At 37.3% G+C, this 24,017-nt stretch overlaps 2 protein-coding genes across 8 annotated transcripts in view; one reads left to right on the top strand and one right to left on the bottom strand.

Moving 5' to 3' along the window:
* Nucleotides 1–266: 266 nt before the first annotated feature.
* LOC6048039 lies at nucleotides 267–13,616 on the top strand. The gene is made up of 5 exons (XM_038260678.1): nucleotides 267–509; nucleotides 965–1,294; nucleotides 4,874–8,244; nucleotides 8,300–8,443; nucleotides 12,561–13,616. The coding sequence occupies exons 1-5, from the start codon at nucleotides 502–504 to the stop codon at nucleotides 12,953–12,955; spliced, it is 4,248 nt and encodes a 1,415-aa protein (XP_038116606.1). The 5' UTR covers nucleotides 267–501; the 3' UTR covers nucleotides 12,956–13,616.
* A 4,179-nt stretch (nucleotides 13,617–17,795) lies between these two features.
* Nucleotides 17,796–24,017, bottom strand: part of LOC6048041 (oxysterol-binding protein-related protein 2) — a 65,626-nt gene continuing 59,404 nt past the window's right edge. For all 7 annotated transcript variants that reach the window (XM_038260433.1, XM_038260434.1, XM_038260435.1 and 4 more), the window contains 4 exons: nucleotides 19,636–19,979; nucleotides 19,349–19,571; nucleotides 18,932–19,281; nucleotides 17,796–18,870 (listed from right to left, as the gene is read on the bottom strand). In XM_038260433.1, the coding sequence (XP_038116361.1) occupies nucleotides 18,765–18,870; nucleotides 18,932–19,281; nucleotides 19,349–19,571; nucleotides 19,636–19,979 (1,023 nt within the window). In that variant the 3' untranslated portion in view covers nucleotides 17,796–18,764. The remainder of the gene's footprint in view (nucleotides 18,871–18,931; nucleotides 19,282–19,348; nucleotides 19,572–19,635; nucleotides 19,980–24,017) is intronic.

Here is a 24,017-nt window from a genome sequence, read left to right as displayed (position 1 = left end):
AATGATATGAAATTGTTTTTTGAATGTTTTGTTTTTTATTGTCGTAAAATCAAATTTCTGCACATTTAAAAAAATAATATGAAAAAAAGCATTTTTTTAACTTTTTTTTTCTAGTTTTTTTTACAGTGCAGTGCAATGTTTCGCTTTTTTGCGCGTTCCGTTTCCAATCGTTCCCGTTGTTTTGTTTTGTTTGTTTTGCAGTTTTTTTCTGCACTCGTCCTTTTAAATCGCTTGTCAAGTCAGAAACAAAAGATCCGTTTGAAGTGCAACTGCCGCCAACGCGCTGATTAATTAATTTTTAAAATTATTGTGTTTTAATTCGTAAATTTTAGAATATTTTAGATTCTAGGATAAGTGTTTGGTTTCGTTACGTGTTTTCGATTTAAATTTAGAAGTTCCATTGTGACATTGTGCGTCAATCCTTTAAATTTGTAATTTCCGGTGAACGTTCCGTGTGGCAGGTTGCTTCGATTATTTCCGGACACAGGTCTACTCGGAACCATGAACAGGTAAGATTGCTCTAGATTCTGTTTCGCAACGGTCCAATTTCAAACTAATTGGCGCGCGGGAATTGACGGTGGTGGCAAACATGCGCACACGGTTCCATCTCATGGCCCGTATGTCATCCGTCCTGCCAAAACGGAATCGATTTTCAGAATTCTCTTGCACACATCCTGTCAAAAATCCTTGCACCCCAGTAGTGTGTATGTGTGTGTGTACGTTTGTATGTGTCCATCAGGTCGCGAAATCTTTGTGATTCCCGTTTTTTCGTCACTTACGCACATTCCCTCGCGGACACTGCTGTCGACTTTGTGTGATTGTTGTCCCCGTGTTGTCCAACGAGTGTTCCCTGCTGTTTTACAGTGACCACCGTCGATTCCCGCGTCGTTCGAGTCCATTTGCGCCACGAAAAGAAGTCCCTCTGATCGATTGTTTTCCCACTTTTTTCAACCCCCAAAAAAAGACAATCCGTCAAGTCGTCCTCCAGTGCCCACAACCTGCGGACACCTCCGACGGGCCAGATCAGCTGGAAAAAGTTCCCCGCGCCCACCGGAACGGGCTTCGCTGGGGACGAGGACGAGGAGGACAAGGAAAACTCGGTCCGCAGAGATCCCAGGCGGAAGCAGCTGCTGCAGCGAGTTGCCTGCTCCACTAGCAAGAAGCGGGTCCTCTTTCGGCGCCACAGGCCACAGGCGGTGGGGGAGCAAGCGGAGACACCGCCGACGTGCGATCGGAAAGCGGCCAAGGGTGGCCTCAAGCCGAGCAGTATCTTCACGCCGTTGAACAAGCTCAGGTGAGTGTGTGCTGTTGAAGGTGGGAAAATTGGGATAAGGGCTTGCGGGTTGGAATGCTCGGAGGGGAGGTTTGAAGTGCTAGAAGGGCATGTAGAACATTCCAACATGAAAGGGTTTCCCTTGCGTGCATTGTGGAACATGAGCGCTGTTTGGGTTGAAATTGCGCTGATCTATTTTTCCTAAGTGAACACAAATTCTAAATAAATTTTTATAGCCCCCAAACTGTTTTAAGTATTTTAAAACGTTTCAAATGAATCCATAAATTCATCTCCTTTTGTCGTAGAAGGTTCAAAACTGGCATTTTTTCAGTTCTTATGAGGCTAGTACGCAGCTCGAAAGGAATGCAAAACCCCATACAAAAAAAAAAAAAAAAACACTCAAGAAAGGTTTGTGATTTTTCTTAAGCGTTAGGCAGCTGAAAAAGGACATAAAAAGAATGTGGAGTTTAAGGTTTTTTCGCGCGATGCTTGTTTAAAATAAGTTCTGCATTCGTTATAATATTCAATATTCAATATTCCAGAGTTGCCTCAGTCAACCTGACTCTCAAAAAGCAGAATTTAATTTAGGCCGTTGCAAATATTTTTTGAAGTTTTGTCCCTCGACTCTGGTCAAACAAATAAAAAAATATAAGTAATTCTCATTTTTTTTTTAATTCTCAAGCTTCTCAAAATTTTCAAATTTCTCAAAATTTAAATTCTCCAAATTCTTCAAATTTTCCATATTCTAAAATTCTTCAAATCCCTCAAATTTTAATTTTTTTTTAAATCTTAAAATTATCCAAATTCTCTAAATCTTCCAATTTTGTAAAATTCTCAACACTTTAAAATTTTAAATTCTCAACTCTCAAAATTGTTAAAATTCTCTAAATTCTTTAAATCATCCATATTATCCAAATTCATAAAATTCTCCAAATTCTAAAATTCTCCAAATTTTAAAATTCTCAATCAATGAATTTTCAACATTCTCAAAATTCTTAACATCCTCGTTTTTTTTTTAATTTTCAATATTATCTGAATTCAATATCTCTGAATTCTCCATTCTCAAATTCTTTAAATTCGAAATTCTTCAAATTCTTCAAATTCAAAATTCTTCAATTTCTACAATTTTCAAAACTCCCCAAATTCTGAAAAAAAAATCAAAAATTCTCCAATTTTTAAAATTCTCAATATTCTCAATTTTCAAATTCCCAAAATTGTTAAAATTGTCGAAATTTTCTAAATCTTCAATACTCTCCAAATTTTCTAAATTCTTCAAAATATCCAAATTCTCCAAAACCTTCAAATTCTCCAAATTCTAAAATTCTCCAATTTGCCCAAATTTTAAAAGTCTCAATATTCCCATTTTTTTTTTTTAATTTTCAACATTCTCAAAATTCTTAACATTCTAGATTTTTCTTGAAAAAAAAAAAATCAATACGATCTCCGAATTCTCCGAATTCTCTAATTCTCAAAATCTAAAATGTCAAGAGCTTCAAAATTTTCTGATTTCTTAAAACTCTCCAAATTCTTCAAATTCAAAATTCTCCAAATTCAAAATTCTCCAAGTTCTTCAAATTCAAAACTCTCCAATTTCTACAATTCTCAAAATTTTCAAAATTCTTCTATTTCTTAAATTCTTATATTCTCAAAATTCCAAAAATGCTCAACATTTAATTTTTTTTCTAAATTTTCCAAATTTTCTAATTTTCTAAACTCTTAAAATTCCCAATTATTTAATTTTCAACTTTCTCAAAATTCTTAACATTCTCAACTTTTTTTCAAAATAAATTCAATACGATCTCCGAATCCTCCAAATTCTCTAATTCTCAAAATCTAAAATTTCAAAAGCTTTAAAATTTTCTGAATTCTTAAAACTCTCCAAATTCTTCAAATTCAAAATTCTCCAAATTCTTCAAATTCAAAATTCTCCAATTTCTACAATTCTCAATTTTTTAAAATTTTCAAAATTCTCCTTATTCTTAAATTTTTATATTCTCAAAATTCCAAAAATGCTCAACATTTTTTTTCTAAATTTTCCAAATTTTCAAATTTTCTAAACTCTCAAAATTCGCAAGACGCTCAAAATTATTCACCAAATTCCAAAATTCTCAAAATTCTCAAAATGCTCTAAATTTTCAAAATACTACTAACTCTCCAAATTCTTCTTATACTATAATTATCAAAATTTTCAAAATTTCCAAAATTCTCAATTTTGATTTTTTTAAATTCTCCAGATTCTCAAAATTCTCCAAATTCTGATATTCGAAAAATTTAGAAACTTCAACGCAATAAAAAAAAATTGCTAAAAAAAATTGAAAATTCAGAAAATTTAGTAATTTTTTAAATTTCAGAAAATTTAGTGAATTCAAAACAAATCAAAAATTAAAAGAAAACAGAAAATTCACAAAATGAAAAAAATCTGAAAATTCGGAAAATTTTGATGATTCAATAAATTCAAAAAATAAGATAATTCAATAAATCAGATACTTCAGATTCAATTAAAAACTTCCGAAATTTCAGATAGTTTAGGTGATTCAAAAAAAAATCAATAAATTCAAAAAGTTAAGAAAATTTAAAAAAATCTAAAAATTCAGAAAATGTAAAAAACTCAAAAATCAGAATATTTATAAAAAATCTAATATTATAAAAATTAAAAATTTTATACTATGAATACAAAGAGACGAGTTGTTCCTTTTAATTCCGCTATATCTCTAGTAATACTTTCTGCTAAAACGCTCATCCTAACCACCAAATTTCTATAATTTAGAAAATTCTGAAACTTTAGAATTTGAGAATATTTGAATTCGATAAATTGAGAATTTTAGAACTTTTGAACTGTTTGATTTTAACTTTTTACCGGGGAAATTCTCGTATGTTTGGCAGGTTAAGCACTCGCTCCTAACTCCATCCAATTGGTTGATTTTCACTATTTAAACAACACATTTTGCAATACTTTTGATAGAAACTTGCTTGCTCACTTCTTCTTCAGTTGAAAACGCTTATAATTTGAATGTCAAAGTTCTGAACTGCCAACATTCGAGGCAAGCTGGAATTAGATGCTGCTCCCCTAATCTTAGAATAATAGTATTTTTGAAATTTTAGAATTTTTGGACTTTTGTTTTTTAAAATGTTGAATATTTTGCAAGGACTTAAAGAAACTATTTATTCCTTCTCTCATGTTAGACAACGAAGCTCAATCCTTGATTGGATGGTTTATTTCTGCTTGCATTCCTTACATCTCAATAAGTTCCAAAAATTCATTCCGAAGGATTGCGATTAACAGATTACCATGTCCTTTGTTCTAGCCTTGCTTGGATAAAATCCACGAGAAAGAAAGCTTAGCCACCTAAAACAACAAAGACAGCTCGCGAGCGAAGGTGCTTTGTTTTCCAACGCCTTCAACCGAAACATGCGACGATAACGACCGCCGAGCGCCAAGTGCGTTGTCCTTGCTGCACAGCATAATGTGATGCGATTTTTCGCCAGCTGTGACGCTCCCCGTTAACCTTTAAACCCATCCCATCCATCCATATTGTGTGGCATGTGTGCCTCCAAGCTGTTGCATATTTCATGAACTTTTCACTCTTTCCCCCCTCCCAGGACATCCCAGCGTGGCAACTCGGGCACGGACTCGGACTGGCGCAGCTTCTTCAGCAACTCGTTCGAGGTCAACCAGAGCTTCCCGGGGATCGTTAATCGGCGGGTGCGGCGCCGCGATGCGGACCTGCTGCTGAACACTCCGTTGCGATTCTACCGTGGGCCGTCGGAGGCGCCGATATCCGTTGTAACCACAACCGGCGGCAGGAAGCGCCACCAGCGGTCAGCGTTCCTGATGGATCGCGTTCGGGTGGACGGTGCGAACGGGTTGCGGTTCACGGCGTTCCGGCCGAAGGGATGCCTGGGGGCGGGGGTTAGCTCGCCGTACAATAATGCGTCGTACGTGGCGTCGGCGTCGGAATCGATTGGACGGCTGCCCAAGACCGGGATCAACCCGAACAAGGCGATTTTTACGATCGATGCCAAGAGTTCGCAGATATTGATTGTGAATCGGAATGCGTGCGAGTTGTTGGGGTACAGCTCGAAGGAACTGTGCGAGATGCAGTTTGCCAGTTTGTTGCCGAACAAGAACAAGATGCACGTTTCGGCGTTGTCCGAGGGTCAGCTGAACAGCGAAGATGGCACGGTGATCATCTTGAGTGGAAAGGTGGTGGAGCTGTGTACAAAGTCTGGGGATCACGTGGCCGTTTCGCTGTGGGTTCGTCAGATTGATAATGAAGCTCGGTGCTTGGCCGTGGCGGAACCTGTGGAACGGAGAGTGGCCCAACTGGTGGTGGACAAGGGCGGGTACGTTGTGTCTGGAGATTACGAAGCGTTGATGTTGTTCCAGCTGGACTCGATCGAAAAGTTTAATGGAATGGACGTTACGTTGTTGATCCCGGCGATTCAGTTGCCGGACGCGGACAACAGCATGATTGCGAAGCACATCCGGAAGCAAAAAGCCACTGGGAAAACGGCCGAAGGAGTGGCCTTTCCGCTCTGCCTGATGATTGCCCATCACGACTCCGGTACGGACACCGCCGACAGCGGCCTATCGAACCCGAACCATTTGTACGTGATCACGATTTGGGTCTTCACCAACATGTCCGGCCTGATTGTGATCGACGAAAATTCCGTCATTGAGTCGTGCAATCATCACTTCTCCATGCTGATGTTTGGATACTCGCAGCAGAAGATCATCGGCGAGCACATTACGAAGATCTTGCCCAACTTTGGCCAGGAGTGCGATTATTTGGGTTTTATGGTGCGCAGTCGGAATGCCACGCTGTCTTCGCTGGACAACGACGAGTCCGAAACGGAGACGGACCACGTGGACTTTGAGAACAAGGACGAGTTTATCCACAACGCGATCAACAGCATGAAGAGTGCCGAAACGGGGGATGTCGCGTCCGGAAGTCCAGTGAAGGAGTCCCGGAAGGTGTGTTTAGATTTCACAGCCAACTCCACCAGCAACAACCGCACGGACGGCATGTCGATCTCGCTGACAGCGGATCATCCTCCGGCACCCGCCGAACCGGCAAACGAATCCAGTGGCCTATTCAGCTCGATCATCGTCTGTTCAGTTCCCGAGAACCTGCTCTACCTGGAGAGCAACAGCGAAAATAACCGCAACTACGCGAACCTGTCCGGGTCGGCCAGTTGCAACGCGATCAAAACGGCGGCCACAACGTCGTCAAGCTCGGTTGCACTTCGCGAGGGTGTCCTCACGAAACCGCCAGCGCTGGAAGACCTCGTCGACTGTGATCTACTCACGCCGGTCAACGACACCTCCAAGAGTCTCATGGGAAACGCCAGCGAAGACAACAGCTCCAAGGAGCAACTCTACAGCACGGAGGACATCAACTCCGCCCTCAGTCGGGACTACTCCGCCCCACTGAGCGCTCCTCCAACGGTCACCACGCCTCGCTACATCAAGCCTTACGAACTCTCCAAAGCCATGGTCACTTCAACCCCGGACCAACAGAAGCGACACTCGGCCGCGGCCGTCCTGCCCAACCTGCCTCCCACGACAGCCCCAGCGGCAGGCGGTCCCCGACGATCGGCCATCTACACCGACGGCAAGTATCGCGGCGAGGCGATCCATTACGACGGCAACGTGATAGACATCCTGTACACCATCTCGAAGCAAACGCTGCCCTGCGGTCGGAAGGTGTTCTGCATTTGGGTGAGTCGCGATCCGGAGTCGTCGTACAACGACGTGCTCGAGGAGGACGAAGATCGCCACCAGAATCTGACGCTGACGTTCAACAGCATCACGAGCACGGTGGACAACTCGCTGGGGCAGGCGATTAAGAATACGGCGGCCGCGGCAGGTCAACATTCGACGGATCGACCGGCGTCCGCTTCGCGAATGTCGCAGTGTGACGATGATCTGACGCACGGCGAGTACAGCAAGTATTATACGCTGGTGAGGCACATCGGGAAGGGCGCGTACGGGTACGTGAAGCTGAGCTACCGGAACTCGGACAGGCTGCTGGTCATCTCCAAGTTCATCCTGAAGGACAAGCTCGTCCCACAGTTTATGATCACGAGCGAGGACAACCGGGAGATTCCGATGGAGGTGTATCTGCTGACCCACGTCAAGCACCCAAACATTGTCAACATGTTCGACTGGTTCGAGAACGAAAAGTTCTTCCAGGTGGTGATGGAAATCCACGGCTCCGGGATGGACCTGTTTGAGTTTATCGATCGGCGGCCGGTCATGACGGAAAAGTTGGGCTGTTTAATCTTCCGCCAGATTGCGAACGCGGTGGCCTTTCTGCACTCGTTGAACATTTTGCACCGAGATATCAAGGACGAGAACGTGATCATTGATCACAACTTTCATATCAAGCTGATTGATTTTGGGTCGGCGACGTTCGTGCAGGAGGGACAGCTGTTTTCCACGTTTTACGGCACAACGGAGTACTGCTCGCCGGAGGTGCTCGCTGGCAATCGGTACAGCGGGCCGGAGTTGGAGATGTGGGCGCTCGGAGTGACGCTGTACGTGTTGATGTTCTTCGAGAATCCGTTTGTGGACGTCGAGGAGATTCTGCAGTCGGAGTTGATCATTCCGCACGAGATCAGCGAGGAGTTGGAGCACGTGTTGCTGGGCTTGCTGGACAAGAACCCAAAGACGCGACTGACCATCAAGCAGCTGCTCGAGACGGAATGGATGACGCAAGAGATCAACCAGGCGCAGTTCAACTTTGCCAAGATCATCCCCTGCGAGCCGTACGAAACAAACCCGGAAAAGTTCTACGTGGACGCGAACGTTTGTTCGAGCCAGACGGGCCTGTCCACTTCGCCGCATAGTCTTTCGATGGAGGGTGAGTCGATGGACGGGGACGACGCCCACATGGACGATTCCTTCCTGGACGACGACGAGTGCTGTCCGCTTTCGCACGACGACGACATGCCGCCGGATCGATGTGGTAAGATGAAGTGTTGTTGAACACAGAATCGCTTCTAATCTGTTTTGCCTTTCAGATGACCACCCCGGAAACGTGCTCGCAACAGGGTTGACCAGTCTCTCGCTGCGGGAACCGGACGGAACGTGCATAAGCCTGGTGGATGGCGGAGGCGACGGCCGCATGAGCCAATCGGCGATGGGAGCCATTCAGCAATCGACAGGTAATAACCGGATGCCCGGTTCGCCCCGTTTCTACCCGAACGGTGCTAGCGGTGGTGGTGGTGGTAATTCGATGTATGTGTCCGTTACCGAACCTGTGTCTACTTCCCGTAACGTGTCCTCCGCCCCTGTACCAATTAGTGGCTCCGGCGTCCTCCCGTCCTCCTCCTCCGGTGGAACTCGCGACAGCGGAGCCAACCTTACCGTTAGTACTAGTTACAGTAGAATGAAACCTCCCTCCACCTCTGTTGAATGTGGTAGTTGTAGCATCAACACGATCAGAAGCACGCAACAACAACCTGCGGCACGGTCTCTACCGCTCAACAGCAGGACTTCCCTCGGCTACCAAAGCCACACGGCGGCCTCAACCCACACGCGACATTCGTTCTGCGACGTAGACTGCCTGATTGCTCCACCGCCGGTCAAGTGTACCTACTCGGTGCTGAACAGCAGCAGCAGCGCCAACACCATCAGCAGTCTCAACATCGACGAAGACTATCCGTACGACTACAGCACAGGCACCAGCACTCTCAACACGCCAACCAACTCGGCCCACTCGCCACTGGCGCACACCACGTCCACCATCCCCCTCCTCCAAGCGACTCCGTCCTCTTCCTACTCCCAACTTCCCCCGCAGCGCCTAATCTTCCCCGACGAGTCGGCCTCCCCGCATCTCCTCCTCCTGGACAGCAGCCCCAGCTTCCGCGCTCCATCCGCGTCCAGTTCGTCGGCCAGCCCATGCAGCTCCCTAACCTCCTCCAAGTCCGAGAACAACATCTTCGACGGAACGTTTGCCACTTTTTCGTCCATCTACGACGTGGTCAGTTTGCACGACGTCCACGAAGCGGCCACGGCGGCGTCATCGGGCGGTTCGGGCTTTCCCGCCATGGTGGATCTGTCCCGGCCGCAGCAGGTTCTGAACCTGGACCTGGTCGATTCGCTCGATCTGCGGCTCGACAAGAAATAGTGCGAATAATTGATCTAAATTGCCACCGGAGTGCAAACTCGACCCTTTGTTTGCGGGTTGGTCGCGGTGGGAATTTAGTTGAGAGTTTTTTTTACGTTTGCAAAGTTTATTTTGAATGTGTCTGCGAGATGCCAAACTGTGATTTTACCAAGAGTTGTTTTGTGGTATGCAAAATTATGCTCGATTATTATTCGCACTAACGAATTTAAACTTCGTCCTGCGTCTGTTACGAATACTTAAAAAATTGTGAATTACTTACAATTGTATTCAATTATTGAACATAAGAATGCTAAGCAAAATCAATTTATACATTTGTTTGTATCGCCTAAGACACTAAAAAAAAAAATAGAAATACCAAAATTCAAAAATTCGAAATTCTAAATTCAAGAATAATAAAAAATTCTGAAATTTCAAAATTCTAAAATTCTGAAATTCCAAAATTCAAAAATTCAAAAATTCTAAAATTTTAAAATTCTAAAATTCTAAACTTCCAAACTTCTAAAATTCTAAAATTCTAAAATTCTAAAATTCTAAAATTCTAAAATTCTAAAATTCTAAAATTCTAAAATTCTAAAATTCTAAAATTCTAAAATTCTAAAATTCTAAAATTCTAAAATTCTAAAATTCTAAAATTCTAAAATTCTAAAATTCTAAAATTCTAAAATTCTAAAATTCTAAAATTCTAAAATTCTAAAATTCTAAAATTCTAAAATTCTAAAATTCTAAAATTCTAAAATTCTAAAATTCTAAAATTCTAAAATTCTAAAATTCTAAAATTCTAAAATTCTGAAATTCTAAAATTCTAAAATTCTAAAATTCTAAAGTTCTAAAATTCTAAAATTCTAAAATTCTAAAATTCTAAAATTCTAAAATTCTAAAATTCTAAAATTCTAAAATTCTAAAATTCTAAAATTCTAAAATTCTAAAATTCTAAAATTCTAAAATTCTAAAATTCTAAAATTCTAAAATTCTAAAATTCTAAAATTCTAAAATTCTAAAATTCTAAAATTCTAAAATTCTAAAATTCTAAAATTCTAAAATTCTAAAATTGTAAAATTCTAAAATACTAAAATTTTAAAATTTTAAAATTCAAAAAAAAAAACTTCTCAGATTTAAAATTTTAAAATTTCGAATTTCAAAAACAAAAAAACATACAATTTTGATACTGAAATTCTTCAATTCTATAATTTTAAAAATTATAGAATTTATAAGGTTTATAATTTGATTCCAAAATTCTAAAAATTTATAAAAATTGTATTGATTAATTCTCAATTTCTTGATTCCAAAATTCTAAAATTCTTAGATTTTTAAATTCTTCATTTTCTAGCTCTTAAATTCTTTAGTTATAAATTCTAAAAAATTCCATAGTTCTGAAAACACAAAAACTTAAAATTCTAAAATTCTAAAATCTTAAAATGTCTAAAATTTTTAAATTTTTATATTTGTAATACTGAAACTCTTCAATTCTTCAATTTTTTAATTTAAAAATATTTAATAAAAATTGGTTTCAGAATTCTAAAAATTGAAAATTAATCAATCTCAATTCCTTGATTCCGAAATTACAAAATTCTAAAATTTTCAAACTCATAAATTCTGAAGTTCTAAAATTCTTAAAATTCCAAAAATCTGGAAACTTAAAATTTTTAAATTTTAAAATTCTGATTTTTTTTAGTGTTAAAATTCTAAATTTTTTGAATTTGTTAATTTTTAATATTCAAGAATTTTGAAAATCGAATATTCAAAAATTCATGTTTTCATAATTCTGTAATTATTGTTTAATTTAAAAATTAATGAAAAAAATACTAAAATTAAAAAAGTCCTGAACTACTCTAAATTATTATTTTGTATTTTAGAATTCTGAATCTTGAAAATTTTAATATTCATTAATTTTTAAATCCTAAAACTGAAAATTAAATTTAAACCCAATACTTCAATAATCAAAAAAAATATATATAAAATCGAAAATTGGTTATAGACTTCTAATAATCGAATCAAGTTTTTTTTTTAATTTTTGATTTTTTTAATTTTTCATTATTAAAGTTTTTTCAAAACGATGTTGACATTTTGATTTTGTTAACATTCTCATGTTTTTGAAATATTTTTTTCAACAGAATAAGTTAAGATAACATTCGCGAAATTGAGTTAAATCTCAGCTTCTTTTGCAGAAATTTTGTACATTTCGCAAAAAAAAGTCTATATACGTACGAACAATTCCTCCCACAATCCTTCCCGTATTCCAACCCAAACGTACACCCACACACACACTAATGAAAGTATCACAGAAGCAACAAGTAGCTCTATCAAATTAACCCAAAACAACGCAAAAGATTAACAGGATTTAAAATCCGCACAAATACACTTAACAAAAGGTAAAAATCTATAGCTTTCACTAATAAAACAAAAAAAATGCAATTAAAGCACACGCGCACCTGTTGAAAACGGCCAAAGAAACAAAACAAAATATCTCTTCAAACTAAATATAGCTTACCAGAACAAACACACACGCAAATCACACTCACATACTCAGTAGAGAGATTTCGTTATATCGCAAAACAATAGCAAATCAGTAGAACAGACTTTTATCGAATTCGTCTAACAAATTGTAAACCAAGTAAGCATTTGTTACTAATCGAATATCACAGTTGAGAGAGTGAGAGAGCGTTGTTGAGCATAACAAGAGAGTAGAATTTTAGTGAAATCGAAGCAAACCATGCAATAGTAGTGAGTAGTAGAATAGATTAGCGCAAAACAAAAACAAAGCAATGGATTCAACACAAACCTTCGATGTCAATGTGTAATGTGAAGAGAGGTTTTCGAGCCACCTTAATTTGCTAAGCAAAATTTCTTGTGCCTTTTCCTCTGTGAGTCTTGTTTGTAAATAATTCCCCAAAATTTCCTCCTTAACTTTCCCTGCTGGTACAATTTATGAAAATCAAAATTGATGCTTTTTACAAAAAGAAAGAAACCGTTGAATAACAGTTTTAACTGATTGCTTTTTTCTCCTCTTTCTTCGTTTGATTTTTTCTTTCTCTTTCCTCGCGTTTCGTTCGTTTCTCTCCTTTTTCTTTATGTGTTCTGCAACCTTTTCGGCAATTTTCGCAATTTATTTCCGGGACCGACCCGCTTTCCGGCCGGGGGTTGTTGACTTGCAGGTTCGAAGCCCGCGGGACCAGCGCTAGAGGAGGAAGTGGCCACGGACGACAACAGCGAGATTCTGCTGGTGGTTCTGGACGATGACGACGACGACGATGGCGATGGCGATGAGGAAGACAGCCGGTTGTTCCGGGACGACGACCTGTCCCGGAGTAGCACCCACAGCAACCGGTTGCACGGTTCCCCCAGTAAGGGAGCTCGCCATCGGCGCCAGCAGCGACAAAGCCAGCAGCAGCAGCATCGTCGTCGGAGGGCGTGGGAGACGTGCGTGCCGAAGGTGGTGGACACATCCGGGGTGGTGGCGCCCGTTTCGGTGACGGAGGACTACGCCAACGAAAGCTTCGAGGAGGATGTGGAGGAGGAGGAGGAGAAGCAGCGGCGGCACGTGAGTTGAATTGGGACGTTTGGGTTTCGTTTTCTGTTTCGTTGGCTTTTCGGAGTTACGCCTATTTTGGTTCCGCGTGCCCTTAATTGATCCGTTATCGTCGTTTTTTGAGCAAGAGAGAAACAGAATACACTGAAGATGTTGGTAGCAGTAGAAGCAGAGCAAGCAAAGATTAGTTTTTTAGAAAGTAGCACAAAAATTAGCAAAAAGAAATTATAACATAAAGTAGAAACAGAAGAAGAGAAAGATATTGTAGGATAGTGCAAGCAGATTTTATAGTTGATTCTAGAGAAAGTAAAACAAGAGCCAACAAAACTCACACCCAAACACACACACAACTTTGTCGTTATAGCAAATGAGATAGACAAAAAAGCAAAAGCATCTACGAGATTATATTATATCATTGTTGAGCAGATTATTGATTTTAAAAGAAACAGAAATAAAAGCACACCCCGCAGCAAAAAAAAAAAATAAAGAGAAAGAAGCAAATTGTAAATATTTCCCGTCAAACAGAGCAAGAAAAAGTATTAAAGAATGCATGGATTTTTTTCGAAGGGGAAAAGCCACACACACAAACTCAAAAACAACCAATAGTAATTTCTAATCAAACCCAAAATAAAATTCATTTCTTGAAGAATACCAAACACCGAAAAGGATTAGTCTTCAATGCTGAAAAAAAAGTGTTGAATTTTCTTTCAAAAATGGAGCGAAAAAGAAAGTCCTAACGGGTTGCGTTGAGCTGGATTTTTTGCTGGTTTTATTTCACATTGATCTTTTACTTCTTTACAATTCAAATATATATATATTTTGTTTAATGTACTTCTAAATGCTTCTTAATTCCATTACATATATCGACTATCGTTTTTTTCTTCTTCATCATCAAATAACAATATTGAACAATATGCGCTACTTGGGTTTTCATTTTCTTCTGGACCGTTTCACCGGTTAAGTTTCATCTATTGATTTATTTTATATGTGTGTGGTTGCGAACAGTGATTCGCATCTCTCGCTTTACCGGCGAGATTTTTCTTCCCCCACAAATATGCTGTACATTTCTCAGAGCTGCACCAATTTGCGATTGCCTTGCCAAAAAGGGTGGGAAATTGTTACCAAACTGTTTTTAATTAAATTGAAGCAATCAAGTTGTCAATTTTGTATTCAAAAATAATGTTTACACTCTCTGAAAAAAAAAAAACAAAAATAAACAAAAGCAGTATAAAAACTTGAATTAGAAATTACCAACTTATGTTTACATACCATTTACCAACATGTTGTTTACATACCATTTTTGTATGGTAAGCTAAGTTTGTGCTTTGTTCAAATTCAAAAATCTCAAACGTCAAAATTCAGCTGCCAGTCCAAGTGCAGTTTCATTCAAAATTGCGAATCTTTCCCAAACCACCCCTCTAAGACTGTATGGGCGTAGCCTTGGAGCTTGTTCGGAAACTGAGCGCTTATAGGGGAAATCTACCCTTTCCAATCAAACACCTATCTTCGTCATATGGAGAGTTTGATGCTCGATTAAAGCTCCAAAAATACTATTTGGGCTATAAACTTACCAGCAACAGCACCGCCTCGAGTAAGCACGCAAATGTATGCCACTTACTGGCCAAAAAGATCACATTTAATGCACTTTTGAACATAATTTGTATTTTGCGAGACCACTTCTCATCATTTTGTTGGCACACACAGTGACACACACGAGAATCCCTCAAACGCTTAATGAATATCGCCAAAATTAACTTTTCACTTTCGCTTACTTTTTCACGGCGCTTAAGATATGAAATTGCTTCCAACTACCGGCAACATGTTCTTTTGATCATTAGTAAGGCACTCACTTGAAGAATAATCCCGAAAAATGTAATAAATTAGCAAGCGCCATAAAAAAAAACAAACGCGCCAAGTCGTTTGACGTTTCAATTTTCACTTTGCATTCCAATCGAAGGATGAAGAAAACCGAGCGAGAGACGAAGGCAAAAAAAGAACAAAGGCTGGCCGTCAACACCACCAGCAGCACAGCCAGCGATGCCAGGAAACTTTCCCTATAAATGCCACTTTTCGTGAGTGTTCGTTTGAACTGTCAGCGCAAATGGCAACACTCGACAGAGTGTTGGAAGAAAAAGAACTAAGCCGATATTAGAAAAATGGGCGTGGCCCAATGCATTCGCCTCGATTAGAATACCCTTGGGATTTTTTTGTTAAATGCTTGGTAAAGAAATAGAATAACTTTTAGTGAAAGTGAAAATAAACAGAAATGTTCACAAAAACTTGCTCTACTCGTTGGTGTACTTGGTTTTAGTAAAATTCAAGGGAGACTCTAGATTATCCAGCATCATTCAAACACGACCGCTTATTAGGATTAAAATGGGTAGATTTCCCCTACTGCCTTTCTACGCATAATTGACCTATGTGATAAGGGATATACAGGGTGTACAGGGACTCACGGGACAATTATGCGTAGAAACAAGGAAATCGTTAAAAAAAATTTCAATCGCATTTTTCTCAATTGCATTTTTTTGAACATGAGACAATTATGCGTAGAACAGTATAGTACTATTGAAATAAAACTCTTGAAATGAAAGATATTTTTTGCTAATTTAAGTTTTCAATTTTAAGCCACCTTGAGAAAATTAAGCTTCTTAGAATTCGGTAACTCCGACTACACAGCCTATCACAATTAAATATCACAATAAAAAAAAATGAAAATTTAAAACATTTTACAATTTTTTTATATTGAAGATTGCAACTCATGGCCATCTTGATGACCCTCAAAACATTGTTCAAATTTTTATTTAAAAAAGATAAAAATAATAACAAATGTTGTTATGAGCAATCAACAAATTTATCTGTTCTCTTAGAGGGTATACCAAAAATTAGAAAAATCAGCTTTCAAAATCAAAATTTATTTATTTTTAAATTGTGATAAAATAAAATCTTAAAAAGGGTAAAAATAAAATTAAATTAGAAATCTAAAAATACTTCAGTGAAGTATTGATAAAGTGCACCTTTTTTAATTTAAATCTTTCGAACTTTTTTTTTTAAATCGCAGTTTTTAAATTTTTAAAAATTGTGTCTAGGCTTGCGATTTTTTGAAACAAAAAATAAATATTTTTGAAAAGTTAAGAAATGTTCCTGCATTTTGCTTTTTTGAACTTTGATTATACGGTTGATAAAATCTGGCTGCAAATCTTGATTATATGGTTGATAAAATCAGTGTTGCTAAATTAGCCCTCGTTTTTTGATCACTTGTTCTATTATAATATTAAAAAATGTTTTTTTATGTAATTTTCTGGTTTCAATAAAATGTATTTCGAAATCTTAAAATGTAGCCCGTCATTTCAATAAATATTTCAAAAATAAGTGTTTTAACCCTTTCATGAACTTCTAAAGGTTACATGAATAAAAGTTACATTAAAAATTGGTTTAATAATTTTGTTCGACCTCTTTAAAAAAAACATTAAATTACTGCCGTCATCGGAGGTGACGTTGGATCTAAGGGGTATAATTAAGTGATACAAAAATGCTGAAATTTCCTGAAATTCGTATGACCCAACCTCACCCTCCAGGCCCTATGTCACCCCTAAGGACGGTATGTTTTCAAAAATCAAAAATTAATCAAAGATTTTTTACTATTCTGGAATATTCTGAAAAGAATGTGTTTTATGTCCGTGAAAACATAAAAAATAAAAAAAAGTTTTTTTTATCAATTTTCAGTGACAAAATACAGTCCAGATTCGATTATCCGAAGGTTTGAATGGGACTTCAGATAATCGAATTGAGAAAAAAAATATTTCTTTAATTTTTTTTTTGTTTTCAACATCAAATTCGAGTTCTACGACTCTATTTTAGTTAATTTTGAAAAAAATGCTTTTTTTCAATATTTCATCACCGCCATATTGGTCGACATCTTGGAATTAAAAATTCTGAATCACTTTAGCGTAGTTTAGGAGTCATGCTAAAGCTTGACAATCAAAAATAAGAAAGCGTTTTTTCTACGTGATTCGATTATCCGAAGTGAATTTTTTCCGAGGCCTTTGGATAATCGAGTCTGGACTGTAGTGGTTTATGCAACAAGTTGCAAAAAGAAGATATTTTCAGCGCGAGACGTACATTTATCCAACGAGGTTTATCGAGTTTGATAAATACGACGTCAAAATGTTCATGTATGTTATCAAATAACTGTTTAAATAAAAAAAATTTTGGAAAGTAATTTTTTTCGAAACAAGTGCTTAAAAGTTGAAAAGTTTTTCAAAAGTTGAACTTTTTAGCATTTATTTTGAAAAGTTTCTCTATTTTATTTTTTTATTTATGGTACAGAAAAGTAGGCGTTTTCGTTCAAGTATGACAGGTAAAGTAGCAAAAAGTGATTTTTTAAATCAGCAAAAATAATCTCCCGCGTATATTTTTTAATTCGATCAAAGAATTCGTTAAAATAAATACAGATTTTAAAATTTGTACAGACCTTTGATTATGGACAGCAGCCATATTTAGACAAACTGATGATGTACAATGGCTTGTTTGGTCATACGGAAGGCACCCAAAAACCTGCTTTATTTTCAATTTAATTTGGCCTTAGTTAATCGGACTACTGATTGCTGAGATAGTTTCTTAAAGAGAATTTTTGTGAAAAATGTTTTTGTTTTCAGTGTAACCTAAATAGATCTCATTTATCAACTCGCGATGCCTCGAAAACTATTGGTTCGATTTTTAATTTAAAAAATAGTCTTTTGTGAAATTTTCTGCCCTGCTGGAAAAGTTGCGTAAAGTCAAATTTTATTCACAGGAGGCTGAATAAGCAAACAAGCTAAAAACGTTAAAAAAACAAAAAAAAGACAAGACGAAGTTTGTCGGGTTTAGCTTGTTTTTAATATATTTGATAAACTGTTTAAGAACAACCTCCCACCCTAACGCAAAGTGCAATGTTCACTAGCGAATAAATAGTGTTAGTACTACTTCCAAAAAAAGCACACCCATTGTCAGTTTGCGCCCAACGTTGGTCCACGTCGAACTTTTGCTTCTTCTTCTATAGATAATTCTGACCAGCGGAAATGAAAGAACAAAGAATCTCAATTTCGAACATCCCGTAATGGTTAATGTTTAGAAAAACTATACAGTATACGGTAATTGACGTCAAATTATATTCGAGTTGATTCTGGCTGATTTTGACCTTACAGTTAGTACTACCGGAAACGCTCAGAAGTTGTGACTCTTTTTTTTAGTTTGCTTCTTCTAACGATTATAATGATATTGTCGAATTTTGTATGGTAGCAATTTATTGCCTCGTTGGCTGGAATTTCTTAACTATTTTTTAAAACACATCTTTTTTTGCGTTTTACACTGTGCATCAAACTAAAATGAAAGCAGTTAAACATGTTTCTAAATGTTGTTTTTTTGTTATATTTTCTGGTAACAATTTATTGCTAGGTTAACCGATTTTTAGCGTTCAAAACAACTCCAATTTAACCTGCCTGTTTGCTTCTAAATGTGGTTTATTGGTCTGTCTTGCTAAAACATGAATTTATGCGATTATTTATGGTTGTCAGTGTTATGCAGTGTATGCTTTTCCTTAACTCATTCGTTGGCACAGCTTTGCCCGAAGCATTTCTAGCATTAATTCTTTGTTTTCTTTCAACGAAAATGACTCTTTTCAACACTTCTTAGAAAAGTAAGAAGCTTTTACACCTTTTATGTAATATGATTTTGCTTTTTTATGTTGATGATGGAACACCAAATTGGAAGTTTCCCGCCCCTCTCCCAAATTTGAGTGGTTTTAAAATGTTGCCCTGCACAAACGGTTTCTCTTTTCAACAGACACATCTTAGAAGATCTCCATCACCATCGAATCGTCCGTGCGCTCCCAGTAGCCGCCCTTGTACAGCCAGTCGTCCTGCTTCGTGTGAGGGTTGACGGCCTGTTTGAACCATCTGAAATGGGATGCAATTCTCAAAGAACCAGCCAAACACGCAAGATGTTACTACCAAATACCTCGGAAAGATGCTCTCATCGGCCTTTTTACACTTCTTCCGGTTTTCGCGCTGCTTCTCCTCGAGGCGCGTCTTCTCCGCCGCCGCACCGTCCATGTCTCCCTTCTCCAGCTTGCGAATATCGGGCCGCAGCCGCGAATCCGTCGGACACAGTGGCCGCTGCGGTCCACGCATGTGGTCCTCCATCTGGTTCAGCGACATGGCAAACCGTGTAAACTGGTAGTACTCGGCGGTATTTCCGGGCCGCGGTTCCGCCTCCCACAGCGTCACCGAGTTGGGAATGTCGATCGAGTAGGTGGAGTCGCTCTTGGGGATGTCCCCACCGTCGGCCGGTTCCGGCGGGTCGTCCGGCTAAAATGAGAGTGAAATTGCTTAGTTTACGAACTGTTAACGCTCTCTCGCCATGCAAGTCTCGCACCTCCGATATCGACAAGCTCTTGAACGAGCTGAGCTTGATGCTGTTGAGCTTGGACAGGACCTTCCTCGGAGTATTTCCCGGGGACTCGTTCGGGCTCTTGCTGCGCTCATCAGCCCGCTTGAACTTGTAGCCGTTCTCTTTGCAGTACTCCTCGTACGAAGCGTAGTCCGTGCACTTGATGAACTCGGTCCACTTGCCGTACAGGAAGTGCGTTCGGCGTTTGCTGAAAAAGAAGACACTCTTCAATATCTCTCCTCTTTTCACACCCATTAAAATCGCCACCCCACCTCCGGTCCGAAATGTACCCCTCGACCCGGTGCAGATCCTTGTTCCCGGCGCCGGCCGTCTTGAACGTCAGCGTGGCCTTCAGCCCGTGCTCGTGGCTCACGACCTCCATCGTGCCGTACTGCTCGATCCACAGCTTGCCGACGATTATGTTGTGCACGCAGCAGTTGACGTTGTTCCACGAGTACGCCTCGCCGTGGCCCGGCAGCTCCACCGTGACCGTGCCCTTGGGCTGGATCTCGACGCTCTTGCCCCAGAACTTGAGCTTCGGGTGGATCGACCCGTGGAAGGTGAACCCGTCCGGGCAGTCCGCGTGGAACGCCGATATCGGCGGGTGGTGGGAGACCTGGAGAAATTGGACGACAATATGTATTTAGTAAAAATAATTCCAACATTTTAACCTGTGCTTGTAAAATTTTATTAAAAGTGATAAGGCTGATACAAATATCGGGCTCGAAAAATCAGGAGGCAAAAAAAAAATGTTTTCCAAAAAACTTCAAAATTTTAATAGAAATTCGTGTGCAATCAGATTAAATCAATTTAAAATGCATTCCCCTGCGTTTAGAATTATTGTAGAATAAAAAACATTTTTTGAAAATTTGTGATTTTTTTTTGCTAAAATTTTAGTTTTTGCCAAATCTTACAAATTATTAATTGCAAAACAACTGAACTATGGTATGTAATTTCAATATTTATATTTTTAATTTTATATTCGATAAAAACCGAAAAACACTCCGTGAACTTTTGTCATTTTTCATATGAAAGAAGTTTCAATCTTGCCGTGCTATCTTGACACAGCCTTAAAATTGATGTAAGTGCGACAGTTTACATTGCGTGCTCTCGTTTTTGTTTATTCAAGAGGTCTATTCCCGTACTTGCAGAATTGCAGAATTTCTGCAGCTTCTGCAGAATTCTGCAGCCAGCATAAGTCACTTTTTTGCAGCACGTTCCCGTACTTTTCAGTTCGCTCTCTTCATCTCTCTCTTTTGCAGAAGTTCTGCAAGGAGAGAAACCGCAAAACATTTGCCTGGGTAGCGCGTTCCAGTACTTTTTCTGCAATATTGTACACAGTTGAGTGGATTTACTCAAATTGGGTATTAAAGTTTTTTAATTATTTCAACATATTAAAAAATGGTTCACAAAAAAAGTAATTGAAAGAAGTTTTCCTCTATAACGGGGATATTATTTTTTATGCAGTACAACGTTTTATTTAAAAAATCAAGGATGTATTATTTATTAAGTAACTAAAAATTTATTATGCTTAGGTAGAAATTAATATTAGACACAACTCAAATTTTGTACATTGTTTACCTAATGTTAACCTAATTTTACACTAATTAGAGTGGCAGGTACATTTAATAAATATGATTAAAAAAGACAAATATAGGTTTTATATAGAAGGGACCAAAAACACAAGTTTTAATTGCAGAATGTTTGAAAGATTATTCATAATAACATAAATAAATTATGACTGGATGTCACATGAACAACGAACAACGCAGCAAAATTGACAAATTTGAAAAAAAAAATCAAAAACTCAAAATTTTTGATAAACTCTAAATCAAAGATTTGGAAAATAAGAAATCCATAATTAAAAATATAAAAAAAAAACTAATAATTTCAAATTGAGAAACTATCAAAAAACATAAATCAGATATTTGAGGAATTTCAAAATGCAAATAATAATATCAGAAAAATATAAAAAAATAATAAATCACAAATTCAAAGCTTAAAAATTCAAATAATTGTAAACTAAATATTTCAAAATGTTTGCAATTTCAAAAGAATCTTAATTTTGAAAATTAAAAAAAAAATTAAAATTGAAAAAATAGAAATAGAAAAAAAACTAAAGTTTGAATATTTATGAGTTCAGAACACCAAAAATTCAAAAGCAACTGTTAAAAATAATAGGAATAAAAATTAAAGAAACTATAATTTCAAAAATAATTAAAACTAAAAAATTCTGTAATCCAAAAATTTTAAAACTCAAACATAAATAAAACAGATACAGTCCAAATGTCCAATCTCTAGATCCTCTAAATTTAAGTTTCTACCCTAAAATATGACTCCAAAAAATGTGTGTTTTTTATGATTCAAGATTGCGAAGAATTTGAGAATTTAGGAACTTAAGAATTTAATAATTTGAGAATTTATGAATTCAAGAATTTCAGAGTATCGGAATTTTAGTTTTGACAAAATTACATTAATTTTTTTTTTGTTCATATAAGAATACAAATTGGTAGCACCGTTAATGGTACAATTTATTATTTGCCAATTAAATTTACCTATTATTTTAACACTACTAAATATAGGGGAAAGTGGGGCAAGTGTAACAAGCTAAGGAAATGCTCGTTATAACCCATTAAAAAGTTAAAAAATCTGTCGGATTTTATTATAATCATCTTATTCTAGGTCTTGACTAAGACTTTGTCAGAGCAAGTTTTAAAAAAATCCTGTTTTTTTTTTATGTAAAAAATTGATTTTAAAAATTTTGATTTTCCGTACATTTTACTCAACTAGTGGGGCAAGACGAACAACCCGTTGGGGCAAGAGGAACAATGCATGAAAAAACATGTTAATTTGCTAACAATTGAACTGTTATCACTTAGATACATCAGATTAGAATGTATTTGAAAGGTTTCTTCCATTTTTAGACTAAATAATAATGTTTTACTAAAATTTTTATCGTTTTCACGAAAAAAAAATATTATTAAGATGATAAATAGTAAATTTTCATAATATCACTATGTTTTGTATGGACAATTTTTTTAACAATTGTTTATCAGTTTTTAAGTACTTTCATGTATTTATTTCCCAATAAAATATGTTGTTGCCGCAATTCGTAATTTTTTCCATACTAAAAATTCATATGGTACACTTGCCCCACCTGAACAAGATTTTTTAAAAGCTCTCAACAAAAATAACCAAAAGTTAAATCATACTCTCTAATAGGTGCAAGTCATTGGTTGGAACACTACTGATCTAGGAAAAATAGCATTTTGATAAAATGAGTCTTAAAACGAACCCTAAGCCTTATTTTGTACTTTCCAAATATTATAAGAAAACAAAGGTTTTGAAAAAACTTCATTTAATCTTATGCCCCGTGGCGTTTACGTCGTTTTGGCGGTTATGTGGTAGTAGAATCAGCTAATTGCATTACTAGCAAAAAATCCTCATACTGGAAATAATCAAAATTGTAAAAATTACGGCCGTACGAGCGATTGTTCCTCTTGCCCCGTATGGTCGTCTTGCCCCACCTTCCCCTATACTAAATTCAAAATCAATTCAAGATCAAAAGTTATTCCTGAACAAATATTTATTTTAAATTATTAAACTCAAAAGAAATGTGTCTTTTAAAAGTTTTTAAAACAATTTGTTTTTATAGTACATTTTGTTATGTTGGAGTACTAGCCGTTTTTATCAGGCAAAAAAAAAACACTAAAAAAATCGCTTTATCATCAACATGAATGAACTGAGCCTGAAATCGTAAACATAAAAAAAAATCGTTTTCAATAAAACCAGACATAAAAAAAACTACCCCAAAATCATTTATTATTACAACTTATAATAAAATGCTTGATTGCACCCAACTTGCAAATTTTATGTAAGCGTGTAGTCAACATCCATCACACCAAATTGCAGTAACTTTTCAACAAGAAAGAGAAGAGAGAGCTTGCAGAAAAGTACGGGAACGGTTTCACTGCAACTTCTACCTCTCTCACTGCAGAAGTTCTGCCTGAGAGAAAAGTTACTTTTGTTGCAGAAAAGTACGGGAACGCTATGCTGCCATTTTTGTGCAGAATTGCAGAATTCTGCAGTACGGGAATAGACCTAAGGTCAAACATTAAAACGCGTTTTTTTTTCGGAACGTCAAAAAGCAACGTACGAGAAGATAGCAGGACAGTGTCGATTTGTTTGAAATATCAATTTATTCATACTTTCGATCATTATATTGTTGCTTTTTCATAATTTGTTTATAATATTTTGTTTGAAATTTGATGTTTTATTTATTTTATTTAAGGCCAATGCTTTTTTTTTTTTGCTATGAAGAGTACATAATTTTTTTTTGTGTTTTCTATCAAATAAAGTAGAATTTTAGGACCATATGATTGGAATAGCCCACAAAGTGCAAGTTGTGGCGAATAATCACGGCATTCGTGGAAACACAAGTACAACAACTTATAGCATGGTGCTCCCAAAGAATAATTTCCTAAAAACGATTCTTCCGTCCTTAGGGATTAAGGGTTGCAGGATTGAATATGTAATAAATTATTAAATGAGTATTTATTATAAGATTGATGTAATTCATAAATAAGAGAGCGCAACAAAAGAGCTGCGAGAGAGAACAACGAGCTAGTAAACAGCTACCCTGTTTGAAAAATGT

Source organism: Culex quinquefasciatus, chromosome 3 (genome assembly GCF_015732765.1).
Source record: "Culex quinquefasciatus strain JHB chromosome 3, VPISU_Cqui_1.0_pri_paternal, whole genome shotgun sequence".
Lineage (NCBI taxonomy): Eukaryota > Metazoa > Arthropoda > Insecta > Diptera > Culicidae > Culex > Culex quinquefasciatus.
This window is presented reverse-complemented; position numbering and strand designations above follow the sequence as displayed.